The sequence below is a fragment of the Diabrotica undecimpunctata genome, chromosome 7, assembly GCF_040954645.1.
Source record: "Diabrotica undecimpunctata isolate CICGRU chromosome 7, icDiaUnde3, whole genome shotgun sequence".
Lineage (NCBI taxonomy): Eukaryota > Metazoa > Arthropoda > Insecta > Coleoptera > Chrysomelidae > Diabrotica > Diabrotica undecimpunctata.
Window position 1 is genome coordinate 61,005,316 of NC_092809.1, and position 26,909 is coordinate 61,032,224.

A 26,909-nucleotide genomic window follows, 5' to 3' on the forward strand; every position below is an offset into this window, starting at 1 on the left:
TATGTTTTCAGGGCGTCTCATAATGTGACCAAAGTATTCCAGCTTGCGTCTTTTTATTATATTGAACAGTTGTGTTGTTTTGCCCAGCTGTGTATGGACCTTCTTATTTCTAACTCTGTCAACCCAGCTTATTCTTAGTAGTCGTCTTTATAACTACATCCCAAAAGCTTCCAAGCGTTTTTAAGCATAGCCTTAGAGTCCACGCTTTTACTCCATACAGTAGCACTGGAAATATATAGCAATCATTAGAACACGAAGGTCAATACTAAGATCGTGGTTGCAAAATACGTTTCTCATTTTTACCAATGGAGCTCGGTTTCGTTCTTCAGCTTTTAATTTCTACTTTTGTATCTCAGCTCTCATTGATATTACTGCCGAGATACACGAGTCTCTCTACTCTGTTCAGTACGGCATCTCCGATTTTTATACCGTCATCCTGTATATAGTTTTGTTTGCTAACTATCATATATTTAGTTTTCTTAACCTTACATTTTATTTCATTCTAATCACAGGTTTGTTTTATTTTGTTCATTTCGCAATTGGCCAGTACTAAGGATCGTCGGCATATGTATTGTTCACGGTAATACCATTAACAATAATATCTTCTGTTGTCTCCATTAAGGTTTCCTTAAATATTTCCTCTGAATATAAGTTAAAGAGTAAGGGCGAGAGTATACAGCCTTGTCTCACTCTACTTTTTATTTTTATTTCATCCGACAGTTCTTGTTCAACTTTTATTCATGCCGATTTTTTAGAAATCTTAAACTGTAAGTGTGTTATTATTGTAAGAAGATTGTATTCCATGGTGAAGCAAGAGTTGGATTTAAATCTTTCGATAGATGCAATCATGTCTAACGAAGGGACAGAAAGAGATTTAACATTTCTCGAATTTGGTGGCTATCTTATAATATTTTGGAGGATATCTGCGTCAACACGCCACAGTCTTGATTTCTATATATGTGAGATATACGGATGTAATTTTATTCAGGTAATAGAATATGCGTCCTCGTGTGACTGGACATTGTATTGATCACTTTATTGCTGATGATATTCTATTAACGGAGTGTGAACTGGTGGTTGCAGTAATTTAATAATTATAAATATTTCACAGAATCACATTAAAATCATCTCTCTAACATTCCAACTTGTAAAATTACGGTGATTAGAACTAGAGGAAACCTAAAAAAAAAATAATTTAAGCTTGAAATTTAGTTATTTGTGATAAAAAAAGTCAAATAGGATTTAGTTTTGGCTCCGTAATTTGTACTGCTCGTTGGAAAAGTATATTAACAGATTATCAGTAAATTACATACCGCAGGACCAAACGCCAAAAACAACTGTTAATTATTAACTTACTAATATTATTATTTTATTTGGATCAAGTTGTTTTGTTTAAAGAACCGGCACCACAAGACTTTTCTCTTTCATGTAAACATCACCAATTTCACGATATGGTATTAAGCCTAATACTATATTAATATCCACATTTACAGAAGACGATGAACCTAAGGACGGAGCTTCTCACCTACTTGTTTGGCAACTACTAACTGATATTCCTGGGAATCCTATGGGGTAGGTTCACACGGTACAGTTTTTTATAGTAAGATCTATAGATAAAAATATATCGTCACATTATTATTTTTATACTTAAGAGTCTTGTTTTACAGAAGTACTTACTAATATGTTGAATATATTTAAAATAAAATTGCGACATATGAATGAGAGCTGCTCCAGTACATCCTTAACAGTCCTTTCTAATAAACACTTTCGAACTTTGACAGTTTGTAGCGGCCATATTGTTAAAGCTACATCTGTCATATTAGCTGCCATTTGTTCAGTCTGTTACGCCAAGTTGCTGGATGGATATAGCGTACAACAACACGTGCAAATGATAAAATCATTTGATCAAAATGGATGATCTGTTCTAGAAAATTCCGCGCTCTTCTCGCATTTTACGGTCGTCATAATCGTCCTACCGAGAGGACTGTTCGCAGTGTGGTGGATAAATGTCCGCTGGTTCAGTAAACAATCAACCACATTAAATTTCACGCCGCTCACAAAAACTCAGTCTTTCACAGAATTTTGCGTCGGGACTTGCGCCTGCACCCGGACAAAATTCAATAACTCTCAAGATAAACGACCATATACAAGAACGTGTATTAGCTGAATGGGAGCAATTAGATACTGACCCCAATTTTTCCAAAAAAAATCATCTTCAGCGATGAAGAAACATACAGAATTGTCGAATTTGGGATACCAATCCAGATACGACCCAAGAGCTTCCAATGCATGGCGAAAAAGTTAGTGTTTGGTATGGATTTTAAGCTAAGCATATTTGTTTGAGAACGACGTTAGCCAGGTACTTTCGACAGATCTTTCTTGTGGAGTTTTCTGAAGTAGCAAGTCTATGCGCCTAAACCACAAACTACAACGGCTCTCAAAGCCAGTATAACTCATGCAATCGGTCAAATTCAGCCAGTAAGCCAAAAAGCGACATACTCAAATTAAGTAAGGTGCAAATACTGGCTTGCCTTGGACTTAAAAAAATATGGGCTCTTATAGAGGAATAACTGAAGAAAGATATGTCACTTCTGCTGCAATGAAATCAGAATCTTGAAAAATGTTTCTTTTAACCGGAAATATGCCTGTTGTCGAAAAACCTGATAAAATGTTTTTTACGCTGAGAACTTGTTATATGTCTGTCCAAATATTTGAGCAATTTGTTTTAACCACAATAAAAAACAGCCAAAATCGAATACCTCGATCACATCATGAGGAACAGCGAAAGATATGGGTTGCTGCAATTAATTCTACAAGGAAAAGTAGAAGTTTGCAAAATACAGATTGCCATGATGGTCACCAACATCCGAAACGGATAGGCACTACAAGAAGAATATATGGAAATCCTCTTCTCAGGATTGGAAAGCAGCCAGTGATGGCATGCCTCATTGTAATATTTTTTTATTGGACCATAAATAGTTCTGTCAAGAGGTTGTAGTCGGTGACTAGAATGAGGAGGGAGAGTTAAAAGAATCATTCCGTCATTTTTAACCAGTAATGTACTTGCATATGTTATATGCGCTTTAAGATTGTTCATTATTAATAATATTGGAGCTCCCTTGGACGGTTTTGTTCCAGCTAGTGTTACAACCAAGTATAAAATATTTTTATATTCATCCATCCTGAAACTGCTGCAGTTCCTACTGTCCCAGGAGGAACATCGTGAATCATGCGTGCCTTAAAATTAACCCTGGAAAAAATCATCAAAGTCGGGATTGCATTTCCACAAGCATTCACGCAACAGCAATTCTCCACGTTCTACTGACGTTATTTGTCCTTTCCAGGGGTCTGAACAGTAGATACCCCCGTTTCATCAACATTAAAACACCTGATGAGGACCAATTACATGTTTGCTGAAAGTATGTATTAGATTATCATAGAATGCGTTGACAACAACCTTATTAAAACCCATGACACGTGCTTAGGATGTAGCCTCCGGAGTACGCAATGAAATATCTTTGTGTCGTTTTAAAAACCTCGCAAAAAAATCTTCCCCATCACATTAATCTCTTTCGCCAATTTTGAGGCATTTTTTTATTATTGGCTTCAGCAAAAACATACGCTAATTAGCGCTTTATTCGTGGTGGAAGTCCATGATGAAGTCGACAAGATTTTTTCAAATAATCAACTAACAAGCTTTCCTCCTCGTCAGAAAAAAATCTCCGGATAGTATTATCTGACCGTAGGAACCGATTTAATTGTAATTATATCCCAAGCTATTTGTTTTTCTTTGTATTTTTTTACATATCTAGTCAATGTTGTTTTTGCAATAGAAAACAGCATTGCAGAACGTTTAGTTGATCATCTTCCATCGAAACTAGTTCGCAATGCTGCAAGCATAGTTTCTTCGCTGGTAAAACCAAATTCCGTTTTTCCTCTTTCTGTTTCTCGCCATATTTTTCTAAAGCAGTTTATATAAAACACTGGAATTTTCTGATAGGGGTGGTCACCCATCGCCCTTTTTAAAATGACCACTGTGCCGCAAAGTGCAACTATGTTTTAACTGTTAGTATACATATTAAAAAAGGTTATTCTTTATATTTTTGTGGAACAGTAGAATATTAATACATGCAACAATCAATTACATAAAGAAAATAATCTCATCCGCCAGAAATTCGACAAACTTTGGAGATTTGCTTGAGAATCACAAATTTGAGGTTGGGCTTTTTATCGGAAACCTGCTTTACCTAATAGGTCGTATTGTAAACTCCGACACTTATACTTATTTTTGCCTTTCCCTATTGGTGGCCATAGTAGTAATTCATTCCATTTAACAGATATTTTATGGTGACCACTGTGGCGCTGTGCCTCTATGTCCACTGTACACTGGTCTCCCTTATTACGTAGAAACAGCTATAGCTTTAATGATGGTTTGTAATGATTGTGATTTATAGTCTATGATAAATTCTTTTTTCTTATTTCCAGATCCAGATTTTATTTGCGTTGGATTTTCAATATGTTTAAAATAAATGTTAACAGCTAAGCTTTTTTAACCGAATTTAAAAACCCCACTCTGTATTTTCACACTCACTCACGCTCCATATGTTTTGTAAAGTGTTAGGCTCATAATATATTGCAAATCAATTTAAAAATTATCATCGTTTGTATATATTTTTATTTCATCAACTAACATACTCAAAATTTCATCCCATAAGATGAATGTCATGCTACTGACATTTATAACGAGGATAATTAGATAACTATATGACCTAACAAAAAAAATATTCAGTTTTTTTTAAACAAAATCCTTTATTAAGCTTCTGAAACTGTTTTAATAACCTAATAACGTTTAATAAACTAGTTAAAATGTAATTTTCATTAGAATCAATTGTGGCCTAATCCCATATAAACAAAATATTTAAAAACCTTTATTGTTCAATATTTTCTCTGGTCGCAATATATTAATTCCAATGATATTACAAGTTCATAATGTCTTATACCACTATAGCAGTAATTATTTCGGCATTAGACGAAAATATCTTATTACCGAGCGACTTTTTCATCGTTATATATGTTGTACTCAATAACCGAATTCGGCCATTGACCGAATTTTATACCCGATGTGAATTTCGTTTATTTCTCATATCGCGTTTCGGGTATATTTGACATGCACAGAACACGTTGTGAATATAATGTGAAGACCCACAATGCGAAACTACGAAGACCGTCGGAAACACACGACGATTTTTCGCGTTGGGCAATACAAATACCCACAAAGCGAAACTTCTAATTTTATTTAAAAAATGTAAATAAAAATAATGGCTATAAAAGCTAACTGGGAAATAATCTATCTAGTGGTCCATTCTCAGTACTGAGTTTGTCATAACCCATCATTATTAACTTCAGAAACAATGGCTAATACATTTCTTAGAGTTAATCGACATCTATCAACATCCGGCAGTCGAATCAAAGCATTAGTCCCTATTATTTAATTAAGTTAATCATCATCATGTTCGTTTTCCTTGCTATTTATTAATTCTTCCAAGTCTTATTCATTTTGTAGTTTATCAAGGACATCTTTCGAAGATCTGCATCTTCTAAACCATTTGTTTTTCTGCTGTCAAACATGGCCTCATAAGGTCTCCTACCAATTCCTCTATGAAAAGATCTATTTTTCTTGGACTGTATAAATCTCAACCCTTCGGACCATTTTGTATTATTATTATCGTTTACCCAAGTTGACAAAGTCACGGCCGTTATCACTTTGCAAGATATATGGAGCACTTACTAGACAAAAAATATCAACCAAGTGGTCAGCCACTTCAAATGCTGTTTTGTTTTTCAATGGTCTCGAAAACAAAAATTTAGTCAAATAATCCTGGTAGTTTAAAATAAAGTTATATGGACCATCGGGCTCTGTTTGCATATCTATCAAGTCAACCTACAATATGATTAATATTATTTTTTCATATCTAAAAATTATTAGCTCTTTATAATTACCTGACATCTATAGTTCATATATTTAGAAATTATAGGCTTGACAACCAAGCCTGTCTTTGGAATTTTTTTCTTTTCAACTGGCATAACTTGCATTTACTAAGGTACAAGTTTATAATTTCTCGGGTTATGTTTGCGTATTTTTTCTTTAACTCATGCTCCATTCCTATATACAATAAAAAAATGTTTAAAGACTTTTTGACAAGAACTTGCCAGAGAGAGAGAGAGAGGGTGGCAGGGAGGGAGAGAGGGGGGGGGGGAGAGAGAGAGAGAGAGAGAGAGAGAGAGAGAGAGAGAGAGACCTAAAGACTGTGCCTAACGCATAGTTAAAAAAAAACGGAAATGTGTACGTACCTTTTTCTCTTTTATGTCCTATATTTATGCGGACTGTATTCACAATATCAAATAATTGCTCACAATGAACAAAAAATTTGATTTCCTCTTCGTTTGTGTGTCTTTTGGCTATCAGTTGTTCATTTTCTCCAATGTTTAATAATTCATATCGATTGAGTCTTCGATAATGTTTAGATAATAGTCCTTTCCCGAATCTTCGCAATTCTTGTGCTTCTTTAACCTCATAAATTGGTTTTTTATAGTCGCCTTCTAAAAGTAGCGTAGACCTAATACTTGACTCCACCTAAAGTGTATTCAAACCATCCTCGAATTCCTTTTTATGGTTTTCGATTGATTCACCCATTGTATTTGAAATTATCAGAAACTACACTGAATAAAACTCGTGTTACCGGTAAGATTCGATATGCGATTTCTGTATTTCTCTTTGTGGATATTTATATTGGTCATAAAGCGAAATTCGTCATGTGTTTCCGACGGCCTTCGTAGTTTCGCATTGTGGGTCATTGTAATTTATCCACGCGTTCTGTGTACGTCAGAAATACCTGAAACGCGGTGTGAGAAATAAACGAAATTCACAACGCGTTATGGGTATAAATGTCGGTCAATGGCCAAATTTAGATATTCAGTACAACATATAAATATAAATAGTAATAGCTGGGAGTCAAGTTTAATTATGGAGTCAAGTCAAATAAGGCACGATTGTGGACAGATGTGCTACAATGATCGAAAATATATTTTTTATTATTAGTCCAGTCGCCAGAGATTTGACTTCTAAAAATCATACGAACAAGCTGAATTTTACTAACGCTGACGGTAAAAACTCAATATTTTTTATTCAAGTGTGTCCTATCGACACAAATCAAAATACGTTTTAAAGGTGAAAAGTGCAGTTTTGCACGATTTTTGCAATTTTTTACGATTCTCTTGACATCAATAAAATTTATCACTTCCATTGACCGGTAGCTATGAAATTTCCATTGTTAGAGCGTAATCTTCAAAACCTATTGGCAAAAGCCAAGACCCGACGCGCAGATATTTTCAAGGTCATATCCGTTTAGAAAATCTAAAAGCTCTAATCACTTCCGAAGTAAAAATTGAAAAGCCAAATATAAAGTATTTTAAATAAAATTGTGGTTAATTCTAATAAAATGTTATTTAACCAGACCAAAAATAAATAAGGCGTCTTACAAGCTAAATCAGTCATCTCTGTTTTTTTTTTTTTGTTTAACATAAAAAGCTTTTTTAAATTGTGATGTGACGATATATTTTTATTTCTGCTAAAGCTTTCTGCTCAGCTTCTTAATTATAATAGAGGTAATTACAGATTATGTCGTTAACTATAAATTTATGAAGATAATTAAATAGTTTTGAATTATTCAACACTTTTGCTTAAAGGTAGCGTAGTTATTAAATATATAAAGGCGTGTAGTTATTGTTTGTGATATAACAGCTTATATTTTTTGTAGTCAAAAAGTGCCACCAAATTGTAAATCAACTATTTTTCTTAGAATATTAAACACGAAATACGAAAAACTTCCTTCTATGGTACAGTGTAGAGTTTTCCTTATGTAATTAGTCCAGCAAATGTATTGTGTTGTAATTTTGTTTCCGTATTTTTGTTTTTCTGTTGTTTGTTACTATTTACCTTTAGCATGACATGTATTTCATGCATTTTATTTTTTATAAACAATCCTTCTCCTTGAAAGTACACAATATATGTTCCTGGTAATCGACAATATAGATTTTATTATTGTTAATGTACAGTACAACAGAAATTGACGTATGTGAACTTTAAAACCCAATGTTTGGATATTTGATATCATTGCTACATCCAGTAATTTTTTTATTCGACTGTTGTATCAAACGGCGAGAATATTAATGTGTTAAGAATTTTTTGTTTTAGCTAGTAGTAGGTATTTTGTAGCGATTTGACGGTCTACTGGATTATAAACCATAGTCTGTAATTATTATTCTCACCTTAGGAAGAAAGGAGTGAAAATATTAACTTTTTAAAAGTTAAGGAACGAAATAAGTTGCTCGGCCAAGAGAGAGCTGCTTAATAAAAAGTCTTAATACGTTTTATCACTTGAAGTAAAATACAGTATTCGCCAAAATAAAGAATGCCGAAAGTGAAGTGATAATTTGCATGTCCATTGCGGCGAAAACAAGCTTCATAATGATTTTGCAGATTCTCCAACATATTTATAGAGTGGTTGTCTTAGTCACCAATTGCTATCAACAACTGCTTTTGATAAATTTGGTGATAACAATATTTAATAAACAAAATATGCCAAAGATTAAACGTCATTTTTTATTTATAAACAATATAAAATCGCTATTTAATTTTAAATACTAAAGGTAAAAACAGGTACTTTTTCTAAAATTAGATGCTTTTAATGTTTTCAAGCACAAAACACGACAAAATACATAATCACTTTCAAAAATAATGCTAATATTATTTTTACAAATAAACAGTATGACTATTTTACAGTATTTAATTATTTGATAATAAACATAAATAATACCGTTTAGTTTCACTCCATATTCATTTTTCTTAAAAGCTTCCATGATTTCTTCACCATCAAACATAAAAATATCTTTATTATCTCGGTTTTAGTTCAATTTTTTAACTTTGAACTCGAAATAAACAAACAAAAGTATAACCAAGCTAAACGACAGTATGATCCTTCTTCTTTAGGTGCCGTCTTCTTAGCGAAGGTTGGCGATGACCTCTGCAAAGTCTTCCCTATTTTGGGCTTTTCTTATTAAACTTTGAAAGTCTAATCCTGTCCAATCTTTGACGTTGCGCAACCAGGTCATTTGTCGTCTATCCGGGCCGCGTCTGTCTTCTATTTTCCCTTCTATAATAAGCTGAAGGAAGTTATACCTGTCGTATCTAAATATGTGTCCAAGATAAGACGTTTTACGCTTCTTGGCAATTTCTGTGAGTTCACGTTCTCTATTCATACGCCTTAAAACTTCTTCATTTCTAACACGGTCGGTCCATGGAATTTTCAGCATACGACGAAATACCCACATCTCAAAGCTCTCTAAACGTCGTAACGAGCTGACTGTTAACGTCCAAGCTTCCACGCCGTGTAATAGTATATACTATATACATAACACTTTATCATGCGGTATCGTAGGGACAAATCAAGATTACGGGTAGTTAGTAACTGTCGCATCTTTAAGAAGGTGTTTCTTGTCTATTCTATTCTACATTTAACCTCTTGTTCTTGATCTAAGGTTTCATGTATCCAACAGCCTAGATACTTAAACTTTTTCACTTGTTCAACTAGATTGTTGTTGACTAGTATGTTTGTAACTGGTGTGTGTTTTTTTGAAATTACATTTTGTTTTGGTTTTTTTTACATTCACCTTAAGGCCGTATAGTTCTTCTTCTCGCATTACTTTGGTTAACAGAATTTGTAGTTCTGCTTCACTGCCAGCAATCAGTACTGTATCATCGGCATACCGGATATTGTTCACGATTTTTCCATTGACTTTTATTCCTTCTTGTGCTTCATCTAGAGCATGTGCAAAGATGTCCTCTGAGTACAAATTGAATAATAATGGTGATAGTATACAACCTTGTCTAACTCCTCTTTCGATGTTTATGGTTTCAGTATCACCCATTTCAGTTCTGACAGAGGCGTTTTGGTTCCAGTAGAGTTCACGTATTGTATTAATGTCGTTTGGAACCTTTTTTGATAAAAATGTTCTTTTTTGCAAGCATTCTATTAGCTGATCGTGTTTGACTTTGTCAAAAGACTTTTCATAATCTGTAAAGCACAAGTAGACATCTTTTTGTTGATCCCGACACTATTGCATGAGAACAATGAAATTGAACAAAGCTTTTCGAGTTCCGATACCGTTTCGAAAGCCAAATTGTTCCGGACCCATATCTTCTTCGCATTTTTTGTAAATTCTGTTATGGATAATTTTTGGAAATAGTTTGAAAATATGGGGCATGAGACTTATTAATCGAAAGTCGTTACATTTTTTTGCGTAGTTTGATTTGGGTATAGGCACAAACGTAGACGTTAACCAATCTTGTGGAATTGTACCAGTCTTGTATATACTGTTGAAGAGTCTTGATAATAGTTCTAAATTGCCTTCTTCCAAAGTTGTATAATTTCACTATGAACGTAGTCAGGTCCAGAGGCTTTTCCGGTTTTCATATTTTTTAAGGCGTATTTTATTTCTGATGTTAACATGGGCAAGTCGTTATTTTCGATGTTTGTTTGTCTTATCAATATTTATTGTTCTATCGTCTGAGAATAGGTTTTGTATGTATGTTCGCCATTCAACGCTTATTTCTTCTATTGTGGTCAGGACTCTATCATCCGTATTTGTTACTTTGCACACTGCCTAGCGTTTCTGATCCCACACATTTCTTTAATTTTCTTATGGAGAAGTCTATCATCATGTTTATTCTGTAGGTATTCTATCTCTTCGCAAGTTTCTACAAGCCACTGTGCTTTTGCTTCCACTATCTTTTTTCTTATTAGTCTTTGTATTTCTTTATATTTATTCCAGTCTTTGTTCTTGTGTTGTCGTCTCACATTCATCATTTCTAATATTTCATTAGTTATCCATGGTTTCTTGCCTCTTTGATTCGTGTATTTAAGGTGGTCTTCAGCTTTTAGAAATACATTCTTAAGTTCTTTCGATATGATTTTCCTTTTGTCTGTTTTTAAGTTCTCGACATTCGTGGTTAAGTTCTTCTTCTGTCTCGTTTCTATATCCTTGAGTAAGCTCATGTCTTATTTCTGTTCTCTCTTCTTTCTTTTTATGCTTTTAAACGTGTTTTTGAATTTGGCGACTAGAAAGGTGTGGTCGGAAGGGACATCTGCACCGGGGTAAGTTTTTGCGCTTTGTATGCTATTTCGGTATCTCTGGTTGATCATGATATAATTTATTTGGTTTCTGACGCAATTTTTATCATTGTCTTGTGGCGATTTCCACGTATATAGTCTGCGCGCAGGTAATTTGAACCATATATTCATAATAGTAATATTATGTTCTTGGAAAAATTGAAACAGCCTATCGCCTCTTTCTTTTCGCTGACCTAATCCATGTTCTCCAATGATATTCTCAGATCTACATTTTCCCACTTTTGCATTGAGATCTCCCATTATTATCGATATTTCATGCTTTTTTGTAAGCTGCATTAGTCCTTGTAGGTCTCCGTAGAATTCTTCAATTTCAGTGTCAGGTTTATCAGTTGTTGGAGCATGTACCTGTATGATATTGATATCGATTGGACTTCCATGTAATTATAGAAGTAGCATACGATCCGAGTGGTAGACCACGTTTTTAATGCATTTTTCTATACCTTCGCTTACGATGATACCAACTCCATTCCAATGCTGTCTTTGATTGTTACCTGAGTAGTATATTGCCTTGTTGTCAATTTTCATCGTTCCTGAATTAGGCCACCTCATCTCACTGATGCTAAGGATACTTATGTCAAGTCTATTCATTTCTTGGATGGTGTTGTGGATTTTGCCGGCTTCAAACATACTGTTGACATTCCAGGTTCCAATTTGTATGATTTGTTTATTTTTAAATCTTTCCACTTTCGGGTGGGTCCTAGTCTTCTTCGTGGGGATTCTTAGCACCCCCTGACCATCTAAGGTCTGTCACGGACTGGAGAAAATTGTGTGGTTGTGCTTTGTATGGTCATTAGTCTAGGGAAATCTGACGATCTTTAATGTAGTGGTTTCCCGTTGCCTTCTACATCCTTATGCCGTTGACCATATATAGGTTCATCCGCCTTTGAGGTCAATTTCTCAACCCCAGGACAAAAAAGTGCCCTACCACTTACTAACTCATCCGCCCGAAGCCGTTGGTCAGTTAGTGGGGGATTGCTTATACCGGCGATCACTCTGTGAATGAGAATGTAGTAGAAAGAAGTATAATGACCCGTCTGCCCTCGTAACCTAATAGCCATTCGGGATCGGAAGAACAAGAGTTAGCCAAGAGAGATCGATAGGAAAGATTAAAGACATTTCACTCAAGACAAGTTGAAAAAAGAGTGAAATGTGAAGGCCATTATGATGCGCCAGGTGCGTTTCATAAGCGTATGAGTATTAATACACTTTGTGTTCCCGCTCATAGCTCGGGGTATTTACTACAGACTGTATGGCTCGTCCAGCATGCCATAGCATGGAGGGAAGGGTGCATGTCATTTTTTACAATGTAGGCACCCCAACTCCAAGGCCTGACCCTTACAGTATGATTCAGAGTGATAAAATAACTTGTATGTTCCGTCCACGTGCAACCAGTTCCCGCCAAAATAGCATGGATCTTCAACTTTCTGATAGTAATGGAGTTAAGAGTTATTTTGTTACTTCTCTGTTATACGAGGTATTCTTTAGCGATTATTTTAAGATTTTATATAAATGTTGGACGTAAAAGGTATTGCAGACTGTTAAATATTTAAGAGTATATTATTTTTACGCAATAAACTCATTATTTAATAGGAGTGGAGATACGAGGTATTGTTTCTTAAGCATCGATATATTTTAAACAAATTAATTTAATATATTTTTATAAATATATTTGTAATGTTTTTGAGTAATTGTAAAAATAATAAACAATTCAAGAAAAATTAACACGAGTAGATTTGATTATTATATTAAAAAATAATTTTCTTTGTAATATTTATTTTCAAAATTATATTATTATTATAATATATATTAATTATAACTATAATGCATAAATATTTATGTAACATATCATTTCATTATATTTATATATATATATATATATATATATATATATATATATATATATATATATATATATATATATCATTTCAATTTTGCAATAACTATTAGATACGTGAAAATTTTTATAGATGATTATTTATGATATTGTCTCCCATTCTCACTCAAAATTAAAGTTTTTTGTGCATTTTTAGAATAGTTTTTAATAATTTTCAAAAGATCTACCTTTGAAGCTATTTTTGCAATAATTTAGTAACAAATTAACAAGAATAACTTCATTTTAAAAACAAACTCATATTTTAAAGGAGTTTATATGCTTTTTCAGTAAAATTGTCACTTCCACATCATTAAGCAGCCTTCATCTTTAGTATTTAAAATCAAATAGCGGTTTTACGTTTATGTATTTCTTATAAATAAAAAATAACATTTAACGTTTTGCATAATTTGTTTATTAAATTTTTTTATTAGCAAATTAATCAGAAGCAGTTGTTAGATACCTGTATCAAAGAGTGTCTTGGGAAAATCGTTAGTTCCCTGGTCTATGATTCCTTCAGCATGCTCCAAATGTATGTATCAGGTGAGTGAGCTGGATAGGTACTCGAAGTCTGATCCACACGAGAAATATTCCGTTTTCAAAATGTTCGTGAAGTAACGCTAGGGAGCGTATAAATGCATGGCTCGTTGCGCCATCATGTTGAGACCATTGCCTGTAGGACAATCTACTACAGATGTCGTACGCGGCAAAAATTTCGTAAATCTCTATATGATCGAGAACGCATTTTTGATTATTGTATTGTAAGAACTGTTTTTAGATGATCGGAAAAGCCCTTACACTGACATAACACGATTGCTAACTTACACTGTTATTGGAAGCGGCCTTTTAAATTCTACTATACTATAATGCTCTACTATAAACACTGTCTCCTTAGTTGTCAGGTTGACGACGGTTTTAATAATAAAACACTGTTAATATTGTAGCGAAACAGCTGACAAAAGTAGATAATAAAAAGCTTCTTATTCACCAAGACTTAACGAAGACCACGTTGCTCAATTCAGAAGCTTCATTGGGCTGGGTAAAGATATAAATAATAGAAAAGTACAGATTAAAGACATATAGATAAACGATAGATTACAATTAGATAACAAAATATAACTTTACAAAGAAAAACAAGAAACACGGAATATAACTAAACTGTAAAAAATGGGTGATAATGAGTTTTAACCTGAAACTCATGAAGGAACTCAAGATTAAATAAACTAAACATATTAATATTTCTCTCAAAGACATCAGAAAAACATACGTCAGAAAACATATCAGCAAATTATCAACACAAAACATGAAAATTGATATATTTATCCATAAGCTGAAAAAAAAAGGTTACATATTCAATAAAATACTTAAAAAGATTTACATCGTGTCTACAAAAATAAAATAATGAACCTCGAAAATTTGTTTATTAATACCTACTCAACATTTTCTTAACAAATAGATATTAAAAAAATATGATTACACATATTGTTATCAATAATCCTAAAATTAAAACAGATTGCAATCTTTAAATAAACTCAATACTCAAATTACTTTAATTAAAACTTTAATATCTCAACATAAAAAATGATAATTAAATGAATATTTGATTGCAACCTAAACGAATCCCATTGGCCATTGTTTCGTTTATACTAAAATTAAAGTTATTAAATTATTTTACATCTAGGAACATACTCAAAAAAACTAAAAATAATACTCTCAAAAAAACGTTGCTTATTGCCATTAAAAATAAGCAAATTTAATAAAAAAACTAACTGCTGTGAACTTCGAAGACAGGGCCATAGTCCTAGAGAAAAACAGATGTCGAAGTCTAAAGGGACAGGTAGTAAATTACATCATACCCGGTCGGAATCCCTTTTCTAATAAACCAGAGTAAAATTTGGTTAACCACGTCGGCAGAAATCAGATAGTAAAATAGGTGCGTAGTGACACAAAGTGAATTGCCAGTCGGACAAAATGGTGACTTTCTCGATCATAACTTAACTACAAATATATTGGACTCAGAAGAATGAAAGAGTTCTGGGAATATTCAAGCGTAAAATACTCCGCAAAATATTTGGAGCTAGAAACGATCAAGGGTAGTGGCGCAAAAGATTTAATTTCGAATTATGCCAACTTTTTAATGAACCAGATGTCGTAACGTTCATTAAAACACCACGGCTTAGATGGGCCGGACACATAATACAAATGCCTGAAAACATGATTGCTAAAAAGCTAACGACACAAATATCTATAGGAAGAAGAAGCAGAGACCGATCGCGAATTGGAGGTGGTTAGATGGAGTTGAGACCGACTTAGAGATACTAGAGATCAGAAGATGGCAAGACGTTGCCAGAAACCGAACAGAATGGCGACTAATCTTAGAGCAGGCCAGGATCCACAGATGATTGTCGAGCCAAAGATGATGATGATGAACTGAGAACTAAAATTGGGCCTGATATTTCTTTTTATAAATTAGACCTAAGCTAATTAAGTTTTGGGAAGGGGAAGTTAGTTTTGTTCAAAATATTTGTTCCGTTGAGAAAATAATAATGCTTTAACTAAATTATGAGCCAAAACCAATAAAATTTTGAGAGGGATTATGAGAGATTAATATTTAATGAAGTGGTTTAAAAGAAAACGTATTCGTTTATGGGAACGTATGAATACTCTAACCCCAAACATAATTTATTACGAAAAGGGTGACTTTTTAAATGCACACACTTGACGTGTTCGAAGCGATAAAAAATATTAATCTCGTCATGAGTTTTAAATTCAAGAAATTCAACATGCTACAACATGACAGTTAAAGACAAATAAGCCCAATCAAATAAATACGTATTACGTGCGTATTTTCACAGCTGTCTAAATTTCGGTACTGTTTATTTTGGCGAATTCCGTGTTACATATTTAGATTTTTTTTCACGTAGGCGATGAATTCGTTATCAAAATTACTGTAGCCTATCATAGTGTTTTAAGTTAAATTTTATATGACAATAAAAATAAAAAGATTTTCAAGTATACAGGATTTGAATCTATACGAACAGTGTATGGACAAGTTGGTTTATAATACACAATATTTAATTTTCATATCTACGAAAAAATGTCTTTTTTCTTGTAAAAACTTTCGGTTTCATAATATTTCTCCACACAGTTTTTATGTGTTGCAGTTTTGTCTGAATCCTAGGATAAACAGACGAACCACACAAAACTAAACTAAATTCCAGTCCAGTGCCTATAAATCCCGAATACAATATACCAAAATTACTTTAAAGTCCAGACGTCAGAGAGTTTACCCCTAAAAATCATACGAATAAACTGAATTTTGCCGAGAATACTAATTTTGGGACCCAAAAAAAGATGAAAAAAAGTTTACCACTTTTACCCCCGGACTTCCCCCAGAAAGCCCACTCGTAGGTTGGTAGAAACGCAAAAATATCAGTTTGTCAAGAATCTGTACGCCGTAGAAAAAATGTTTCAAATAATAAATGTAGATGAGAAAATTTTGAACAAAAATGTTTATTAGCACTTTTTGCGTAGAATGAACCGTTCTCTCAGAAACAACGTTTGAAGCGACCGTTGATTCCAGCTGTGTGTTACGCGCACAAAATCAATGTTCAATCAAAATTTTATCAGCTCGACGGTAAAAATTCGATATATTTGATCCAAGTGTCCTATCGACAAAAATCAAGATGCGTTTTAAAGAGTGCAGCTTTTGTATACAGTTTTTGTATTTTAACATTTTACCATAGGTTTTAAAGATTGATCTCTAAAAACATCCATTTTTAGAGGTCAATCTTTAAAACCTATGATATTAAATTTCAATTTTGATTTGTGGCAACAAATATGAGGCATTTGAAATATGAATAACAAACGCAGAATAGAATGTTTTATATTACAAACGATTGCACGTCACGGGAAATGCCTTTAAGAAGAAGGTTTTGGGTGTATTTTATAACAGAAGTCTGGTTCTTTTGAAAAACGTACTAGTGTAATTGAAAACAAAAAGTTTTAAACGTTTTAGATCGTTTGTTATGTGAAAGTTTAAACTTAGCGTTTTTTAAACATATTTCAAATACCTCACATTTATTGCCAAAACTCAAAACTAAAATTCCATGCTATAGGTTTTGAAGGTTAGACTCTAGTAATCGAAACTTTATAGTGGCCAGTCAATGAAGGGGATAGATTGTATTGATCTCATGAGAATCATAAAAAATGAAAAAATCGCGCCACGTTTTTGTGTGCGAAAGCTGAACTTTTTACCTTTAAAACGCATCATAAGTTTTGTAGATAGGACACTTAAAAAAGATATTAAATTTTTACCGTCAAGATGAAACAAATTTTATTGATAATTTTTCGACTGTTCTAACAACCATTCAAATTTCGCCATTTTGTGTCATGTGGAACAATTTCACCCAATCATGTCAACATTAGACTGATAATTGTAATTCAGTGCAATTTTCAATCCCTATGACAACACGATCGAGTTTGACAACTTCATCCAAATAAATTTCAAAATGTCACGTTTCGGCAATGAGAATGTTAACTTAAATTTTAATAATTGTACTTTCACTAACTGTACTTTTAATAAATAAATGTTTCGTTATGTTGAGTTATGATTTTTTTTTTTTCGAAAAATTATCCGCCGAATATCCCTCGGACATTGATGAATGCCTCATAATTTCATGACAAATTTCTCAAGCTCGTTGCTTGGTAACAACACTCAGCCTTCGGCTTCGTGCTGTTACCAAGGGACGAGCTTTCGATTGTCATGAAATTATCTCGTCTGTTATCAATGTCCTAGGGATATTACTACTGAAAATTGATTTCGCGCACGTAACTGACATTCAAAATCGACGGTAACTTCAAGCGTTGTTTGTGAGAGAACGGTTTATTCTGCATATAAGTTTAAAATTACCTCGGCTACATTTTTTATTTGAAACATTTTTTTTGCGGCGTAGAGATTCTGGGTAAATCGCTTTTTTTTGCGTTTTCACCCCCCTGCGAGGGGGGTTTTATGGGGAAGCCCGAGGGTACAAGTGGTCAACTTTTTGCATCTTTTTTAGGGTACCAAAATTAATAGGCTCGGCAAAATTCAGCTTGTTCGTATGATTTTTAGAGGTTCAGTGGCATTTTCGTCTCTGACGACTGGAGTATTAGTATAAACAATACAATCATCAATAGTATAACCCTTCCTTCATTTTTCTCCAGAGTGATTTATTAATCTTACAATTTGGTAATATATAGAACAGTTATGGGTCTATATATTTTATGTCTTTAGATTTATATTTCTGAATATCTTCTTCTGTGCTCTGTAATGCTGTTGGTTAAAAATACAAATACTTTGAAAATAAATTTTTATATGTTTTATTTGATTACTTTTTTAACAGGTGATGAAATGGAAGAAAGCATGATAAGTAACGCCGAGATAGGTGTGTCGGAAGAAGCACAGGCTGGAGACAATCCGATCCGATCTGGTGATCTGAGTCACCTAATAGTTTGGCAAGTATCATCCAGTTAAGTCCAAGTTCAACACTCAGAAAGGAAAGCTGGATTAGTTTTCTAATTAAGTATCATGTGATAGTATTTTAGTTTTTTGCATTTTCTTTTATGTATTTTCTATGAAACGATGGTATAGTTCAGTCTAGGAAATGTGCTGAATCTTTTTATTAGCAATTTTAGAACTGCTTTGATGGTGCATTTAGCTATTAGTTTTTAACACTTTTCATAATTATCTATTTTATCGAATTAGAAAGTGCAAGAAACTAATTTACGATGTGAATGTCTGTTTTAAATATTTTTTTAACAAATCGAAAGTAACATTTGACAAACATAAACGTTTATTTAAATTATATGCCATATAAAACAATTTAAATTATATGCCATAGATGGCCCTTTTACTTCCTGTATGCCAATTGTTTGATCGCACATGACTATTGGAGTAAGCTTTTTCCTCCTGCTACGTCATTGATCTTCTTGTTTTAATGTACCATTTTTGTATCAATAAAAGTCATATTTCTATTCTCCCTTTCTCTCTCTCTACAATGGCGCTAGAGTAGACCAACCTTGTCGGTCCTATGCCAATCTTCTTCAGGTTATCACTGTATCGTAACGACTGTATCATCGGCATATCTTATATTATTAATTGTTTTGCCATTGATCATGATTCCTGCGGTATTACCTTTAAAATGTAACTAATGTAGATGTAGCTTTAAGATAACTCTGCGAAGATGTTTTCCGAGTACAGATGGGGATATAAAGAGAAATGGGGATAACAACATTCCTGTTGTATACCTTTTTCTTATGGCTATCTCCTCCGGCATGTTGCTCTCCATCTTTACCACCTTATTTTCTAGCATATCCTATGTTTTCTTCTGCCATCCACGGTTGTTTCTTTATATTGAAGGATTATACACAGAACGAACATCTTCCGGATATGTTTTTGGCCATTTTTTAATTAATTTTTATGAAGATAATATAGTCAATGTAGTTTCCGATAACGTTTCGAGAACAGTCAGCTGGAGATTTGCAGATGTAAATTCTTCGAAGAGATAATTAAAAAAAGGTAACAGTCACATCCACTTCCTGGCAGAACTAAAAAAAAACGGTCTCTTCTATTATTTCTTATTACCAGTCCAAAGTATCCTACAATATTGTTTACAACTCCCTTGTGCACTTTAGCCTTAAGGACATATGATCTTAAGAGGAACATTGACACAACTTTTAACTATTTATTGAATATTCACTCCGCATACTTCGCAGCAGTATATCGTGTGATTGCCTACTTCACGACGGTCTGAATCCGGCCAGGTAATTTTGCTGCATTCAAATATGTCAATGTTGAGTCGTCGTGACTCGTATTGATTGTCGTTTCGCATAAATGTGTATATAAATGAGATAATATAAATGTATTTAAGACCTGACTTAAACTACTTCATGCAAATCGATTTTACTAATGTTCATGGTCTAATACTCCTTGACCTAAGCTTTCCTTAAAAATTAATCAAAATTAAATGCTATTATGATAATCCCTTCTAATCGTTATGAAGCTATTTTCTTGTGGCATGTTAAAGTAATTACTATTTAAATGGGAATAAGCCACAATTAAAGGATAAAGTACGTTTATTGACGTTTCTATTTCCACTTCGGAAATCGTTCTCAAAATACAAACATTAGTAAATTAAACAAATTTTGTTTTTTTGTTACTTGGTGAAAAATTTTTCTAATAATTTAATTTTATCTGACTCATTTATATTGACAATTCAAACATACATTATACATTTTAAAGTAGATGACTTTAAAACGATATTGCCAATATTGTTGAGTTGCGTTCCTGGGACGACTTTACTTGTAAGATAGTTCATTCGATTACATGAAATCAACTTTAACTTGAGAATATCCGTCAGAAAAATCATAGCATGTAAATTCGTCTTTAAAAAGACAAACACATGCCGTGATGACAGTAAAATCTCCTGATAGTGATTCCATAGTAAATTATGAGGGAAAAACCAGGAAAAAACCTCATAATACTATCCAGACATGGTAAGTATTTGGTCGTGCATTTAGTTTACTTTCAATAAACACCAAATTCTGATTTTATATGTTTGTTATTTAAAAAACAAATGATGTATCCTCTATATGTTACCGACTTACTAATACTGGTATTTTCCTTTTAATAACTTGGATTTAATTTAATATGGATTAAATGTTATTTTAATTATTAATTTAATATGAAATTAAATTATTAGAAGAATTTTTCACCAAGTAACAAAAAAACAAAATTTGAAACGTCAATAAACGTACTTTAACCTTTAATTGTGGCTTATTCCCATTTAAATAGTAATTATTCTAATAGTTATGTTTGTCTTGTTGTAACTTTCGAGTGGTTATCGTGTTTTATATTTCAATCGGCAACGATAGTAAAAACAAATTTGATTTTTTAACAAAAAGATTTACTTCAAACTGCATGGCAGGGTTTTCATCTGTTAATTGCAGTTTGAAAAACGAAAATGTGCTAAATTACGTTTATTTAATTTGTACACATGATAAAGACGTTAGTTATTTTCTTTTTTTTTTAGGAAGGAGCATATTTTTTGGGGGTTACTTTCGATGAACTAATTTGAGTGAATTAAAGTAACTAATAGAAAATTTTTGTAACATATGAACCTGAGTATGATTTGCCTATTTTCAACTCTAGACTTGTTTTTTAGTCGTCTAAGTCGATGCCTGTATCCATATAAATGAGTCGATCTTTTTATGAGTAACCTACTATAGATTTTATGTGGTAACAATCGCAATCATTTAAGATAATCCACCAAAACAGTTTTCTACACTAGCTATCGAGTATACTACATGACAAAGATGAGTTAAACCCTAATATATAGTTCAAAATAAAACATATTTTGAATTCTACGATTGGTTTGGCCTGTAAGATAGGGGCCAGTTTGCACAAGGAATTTTATAAATTTCGTGTTGTTCATTTGAAATGTTGCCTTTGACTGATTGGACAAAAGATGATTGGTGAGAGTAAATATTAACTTTATTCCTCTTGATTTGAGAATTTTGTCAGTAATACCTTTGAGATAAGGACGAAACAGTTTCCTGCAATAAGGGTCTGGGTCTTTTGGTTATATATATATATATATATATATATATATATATATATATATATATATATATATATATGAGTAAGAAAAAAGAAGTACTTGTGACTCGTTTGGAAAAAATATATATAAATGTTTTGGATGGGTTGGAGTCAATAAAAGGGGCTATTGGTTAACTATTTATTATCTCGAGCTTTCAATTGTGTTTACAATTATTATCAAGAGCTGCTAAAAAAGACAAAATAAGTTACAAAGTTGAACTAGAAAGAAAAAAATTTTTTGTTAACTCACCAAATAAAATTAGTTTGGTTAATAAAAATTGCTGCTAATACATTTCAAAAAGAATTAATACAAAAATGTCCTTATCTAATAAATGTTTCTCTGAAATTTTAATATAATTTTGAAAACATTTTCTTAACACAAAAACAATTGAATTTATAAATAAGTTAAAATAGCGACCAATTACAAATAAGCCTCAATGTCATAAATTCTAACTTAACATTGTTATTTTTGAAAATAATATTACCAAAAATAAAATTTTGTTTAAAAAATTCTTTTTTGTTTAGTAACAAAAAAGAAGAAGATTTATTCACCATTGATAGATGTCTGAAAAAATGCAAAGTTTCATATATAAATTATAAAGAAATAATATAATTATAAATTTTGCTTAGATTTTGAATTTCTGATCTTTTGTTTTAAATTATTATCACTTTTGCTAATACAAACAACAAACAAAGCACAAGATGGTTTTTTAATTCTGCAATCACTTTTGTGAGAAATAATGCGATTTGAAAGATTTCTTCCGGTCTCACCAACATACTCAGCTTCACACTGAGTACAACTAATGCTGTATACTACATTTGTTTTTTCAAATTAGTCTATAGGATATTTAGTTTTGGAATATAAAGATGAAATAGTTTTGATGTTCTTTGTTGCTATTTTTATATTGTCAATAACCTTTAGTGTTTGTATTAATTTAGATGTTAATGATGGTATAAAAGGTAGTGAATGATAATAGATGTTCTGATTGTTAGATACAATGTTTTGAGATTTAGCAAAAAATGGTGTTAAGTTATTTACATTAACAATATTAGAAAAAAGCATCCTATGTAGCATATCTGGAGGATAAGAGTTTTCAATTAAAATATTTTTTAACAATTGAAGATCTTCTTGTAGATAATCTGGATGAGAAAGCTTTAAAACACGTTCTTTTAATCCTGTTATAAGGTTCATTTTCATTTTATTTGGATGATGAGAGTAATAGCTTATAAATCTATTACTACATATGGGTTTTCTGAACCATCTGGTTTTCAACATATTGTCTGTATTTCTTATAATTCTCATGTCATAATTTAGGAAGTGCCAAAACTAAATCATCTACATATCTTTTAATAAAAGGAATAAAAAAAGTGCAGTTTTTGCAAAAAGTTTTGATACAATCACTGATAACATCATCCATGACATAGCTACTTAGAATGGGTGAAAGACTAGTTCCCATAGGACTACCAAAAATTTGTTTATAAAAGACACCATTAAATATAAAATTAGAATCAAAAACAAAGTTGATAAGTGTTTTGAAATGTAATAAGTCAATATTAGTGTGTTGCGAAATCTCATTCCAATGTTTTTCAACACTACTTATGATTAAATCTAAAGGTAAATTGGTAAAAAGAGATGTTACATCAAAACTAACTAAAACATAATTTTGTGGTAATTGTAAATTATTAATGAAAGAACTAAAATCAAATGAATCTTTAATGTAAAAATTGTTGTTTAAATTATAAGCATTAGTTAAGATGTCAGTGAGGAGCTGTGCTATTGGTCCATTAGGAGGGCATAAAGATGAAACAATTGGTCTCGTAGATAAAGTTGGTTTATGTATTTTAGGTAGAGCATAAAACCGTGGAGCAATAGAATTATAAATTTTGAGCTCTTTTGCTTTTTTATTATCAATAAATTTCTTTCTGTTTAATTTAGATAGTAGACAATTTGCTTTTTGTTGCAAAGTACAAAACAGGACTCCATCTAAGTGTAGTGTAATACTTAGTATCATTTAAGAGTTCTCCAGTTTTTTGTAGGTAATCCTCTTTATACATTACAACAGTTACGTTACCTTGATCGCTTTTGACAATGTAAATTTCAGGATGGTTTTTAAGAAAAAGTTTAGTTTGTACATAGTATTTATTTAAAAAATGATCTTTGACTTCTTTATGCAAAAAGTTTGTAATAACGTTTGTACATTTAGATCTAACAACATCCTTTTGACTATCATTAAGTGGTCTGATTATTGATTCGATATCAGAAAGTAAATTAGGAACTCTAATATCAGATTTGGAAGGACATAAAGAAAATTTAGGTCCTAATGCTAAACATTTTTTAATTTCAAAAGGAAAATGAATAGATGTTAGATTTTTAAACCATTTTTCTTTAAATTTTATCTTATCAAAAGCTTCTATTTTTAATTTATTAAACTTATTAATTTTTTTTTTGATTTTATGAAATTCTGTGTTCTGTATTTAATTCTTTGTCTACGATTAAATTCATTAAATGTGTGGAAATTTAAGATATTATAAGCCTTGGTACGTAACTCATGTAATTTTCTTTCAAAAAAGTTGATATCAGCAAAAGCGATCTTAATCTCTAAATTAATAATATTTCTTCCAAACCTGTCACATAATTTCCGAACATCATAATGAATATTCCCAGTGCGATGATGTAAAAGGGAATTAACATTAACTAGGCCATTTCTAGTTCAACTTTGTAAGATATTTTGTCTTTTTTAGTAGCTCTTGATAATAATTGTAAACACAATTGAAAGCTCGATATAATAAATAGTTAACCAATAGCCCCTTTTATTGACTCCAACCCAACCAAAACATTTATATATATATATATATATATATATATATATATATATATATATATATATATATATATATATATATATATATATATGGTTGGAGTGGGGATGGACGCGAACATTTCTGACGGTAGGATTTTTAGTGGCGGGAAATGTCGGTTAAAGGACAGATAATCAGTACCCAGAGATATGCCGATGATGCATTAATAATCGCTTCAAAAAAAGCAATGGAAAACATAGTTAAGACGTTTGGAGGAAAAAAGCAAAGCGTGTGTAAGGAGTGAGAAAAAATCATGAAAGTAGATAAAGCACAGAACAATCTTCATCACATTAAAGAGATTGGGGCTTCGAAGTAGTAAATAGTTTCGTATACCTGGGATCCCATAACAAATAAAGGAGGATGCGACGGAAAGATACGTAGAAGTCTTAATATTGCAAGAACAGCTGTGATGACGATGATAACCTGTTACTATCCTGTTCATATTATGTTGAAGGAAAAAACCCAGAAGATCTCCAAGCCGTTGGGTGGATGAAATACTGATCAATTGAGGGTTAGAGAAAGCCGAACAACTAGCCCAGGATACAGAGGAATGGAAGGGAATTGTAAAAAGGTATAAAAATTTGATGGTTTCATCACATCCCTATAAAAAATTGGGACTGAGAAAAAGTAAGCTTACATTTTTAAAATACTTTTTTAACATTTACCATTATTGCCGTTTTGCGGATCACCTATTTTACCTTTGCAGTTCAACTCAAAAAAGTCACAGATAAATATTTAATCTGAAAACTACGTAGGTACCTATACATACGAAAAACTATTGTTTCGTAGTTTAGTTTTGGCAAAATTAAACGAAGAAAATAACTAATTTCTAGCGACTTTAAATTATTTTATGAATAAACGTCTACAAATGTAAACCAGTAGGTGCAAATGTTAGGTTATGATCATATTTAACTTTTAATTTATTAATAGTTTAATTTTGTATATTTTACATGTTATTTGAATTTGTTGTTATTGTTTCGTATGTTATAAAAGATGTTTTGAGGGGTAAAAGTAATTAGATTACTGTTGAAATTTTGTTAGGGTTTAACAATTACTTCATTCCAACAAACTGTTATTATAGTAAAAATTTACTGTTTCAATAAATCGTATATTTGATAAGACTGAAGTGAACACCAAAGCACATCGAAGATCTTGCATTAAACAAATTACATAATAGGTTATTTCAGGCACGTTTTTTGAAGGGATGATCTTAAGAAACTTACCATATAGGGTAAGGTTTTAAGTAAAAGAGGACCACATTCTCTCAACTCTTGGTGTTTCGCTGGCAGAAGTGTGTAGCTTGTGGGAGGATGATAGATAGAAATGAATCAACTCATGAAGTCGTGACATCAGGATGCTTGTAATACGTTAACAATATTTGATAAACGATATTTATTTATTGATTAAATATTTAAACTACAATAAATTTCATTCAATTCATGATTACAATAAATTTGTTATTGACATTTTTTATTTCAATTAGTAGATATTTTTAAACATCTTTTATAATATATATTTTGTTTTACCGTAATTTTTTGTTATACCATTGCCATTTTGAGACAATGATTTGATAGTTATTAACATTAGAACTTCTAATAGGCAAGGAAATTTATATATAAAAGATATAGCTGTTCAATTGCGTACTATAAATATATTGTTAAAACATATTTTAATAATTATGTGGGAATAAGAGTACCTATATGTATGTACTTTGTATTACTGTCGCTTGTAAATTTTATTTAAAATATTTATTTGTAAATTTTTAGATATTGTAATTTTCTTTTGAATATAATGAACTGTGCTTGTGTTATATTAAATAAAATTTATATAACCATTTTATTGAATTTGATTCAAGAATGCTTTAGTTTTTTTTTTAAAGAAGAGCTTGGGAAAGAAATATAAATAAACATGGAAAATATATCGTCCCCAAGGCGAAAAACTCCACAGTTCTGTACAGAAGTAAAGGAAAAAATGTAAAGCAAAAAAAGCTTACCTAAAATACATGTCAGAACAGACATAACAAACGTACGATAATTACTAGAGAATAAACATGTAACACGTGCACTTGGTCTGGTATGTTTGGGGATTACTGGCTTCAACGTCAACGTCTTTTTTCATTCTTACCTTTATGGATATACCTTAGGTATATCTTATGTTTTGTCAAAAATGCCAAATTCTGCACAGATTTTTAAAAGAAAACGATATTGACCTGATCGCAATACAAGAAACACATACAGAAAACGAAGTTCAATTGAGTTGAAGAGGAAAAAGCCAAGGCTACGATCTACTTGGT

General features: G+C 31.9%; 1 protein-coding gene across 3 annotated transcripts in view; it reads left to right on the forward strand.

The window, feature by feature from the left end:
- syd (JNK-interacting protein syd) overlaps window positions 1-26,452 on the forward strand; it is a 141,439-nt gene extending 114,987 nt beyond the window's left edge. For 2 of the 3 annotated variants that reach the window (XM_072537416.1, XM_072537417.1), the window contains one exon: window positions 18,504-26,452. In XM_072537416.1, coding sequence (XP_072393517.1) covers window positions 18,504-18,634 — 131 coding nt within the window. In that variant the 3' untranslated portion in view covers window positions 18,635-26,452. Of the gene's footprint in view, window positions 1-1,493; window positions 1,573-18,503 lie in introns of all 3 variants that reach the window. The other variant, XM_072537418.1, reaches the window with a different exon arrangement.
- The last annotated feature ends 457 nt before the right edge of the window (window positions 26,453-26,909 follow it).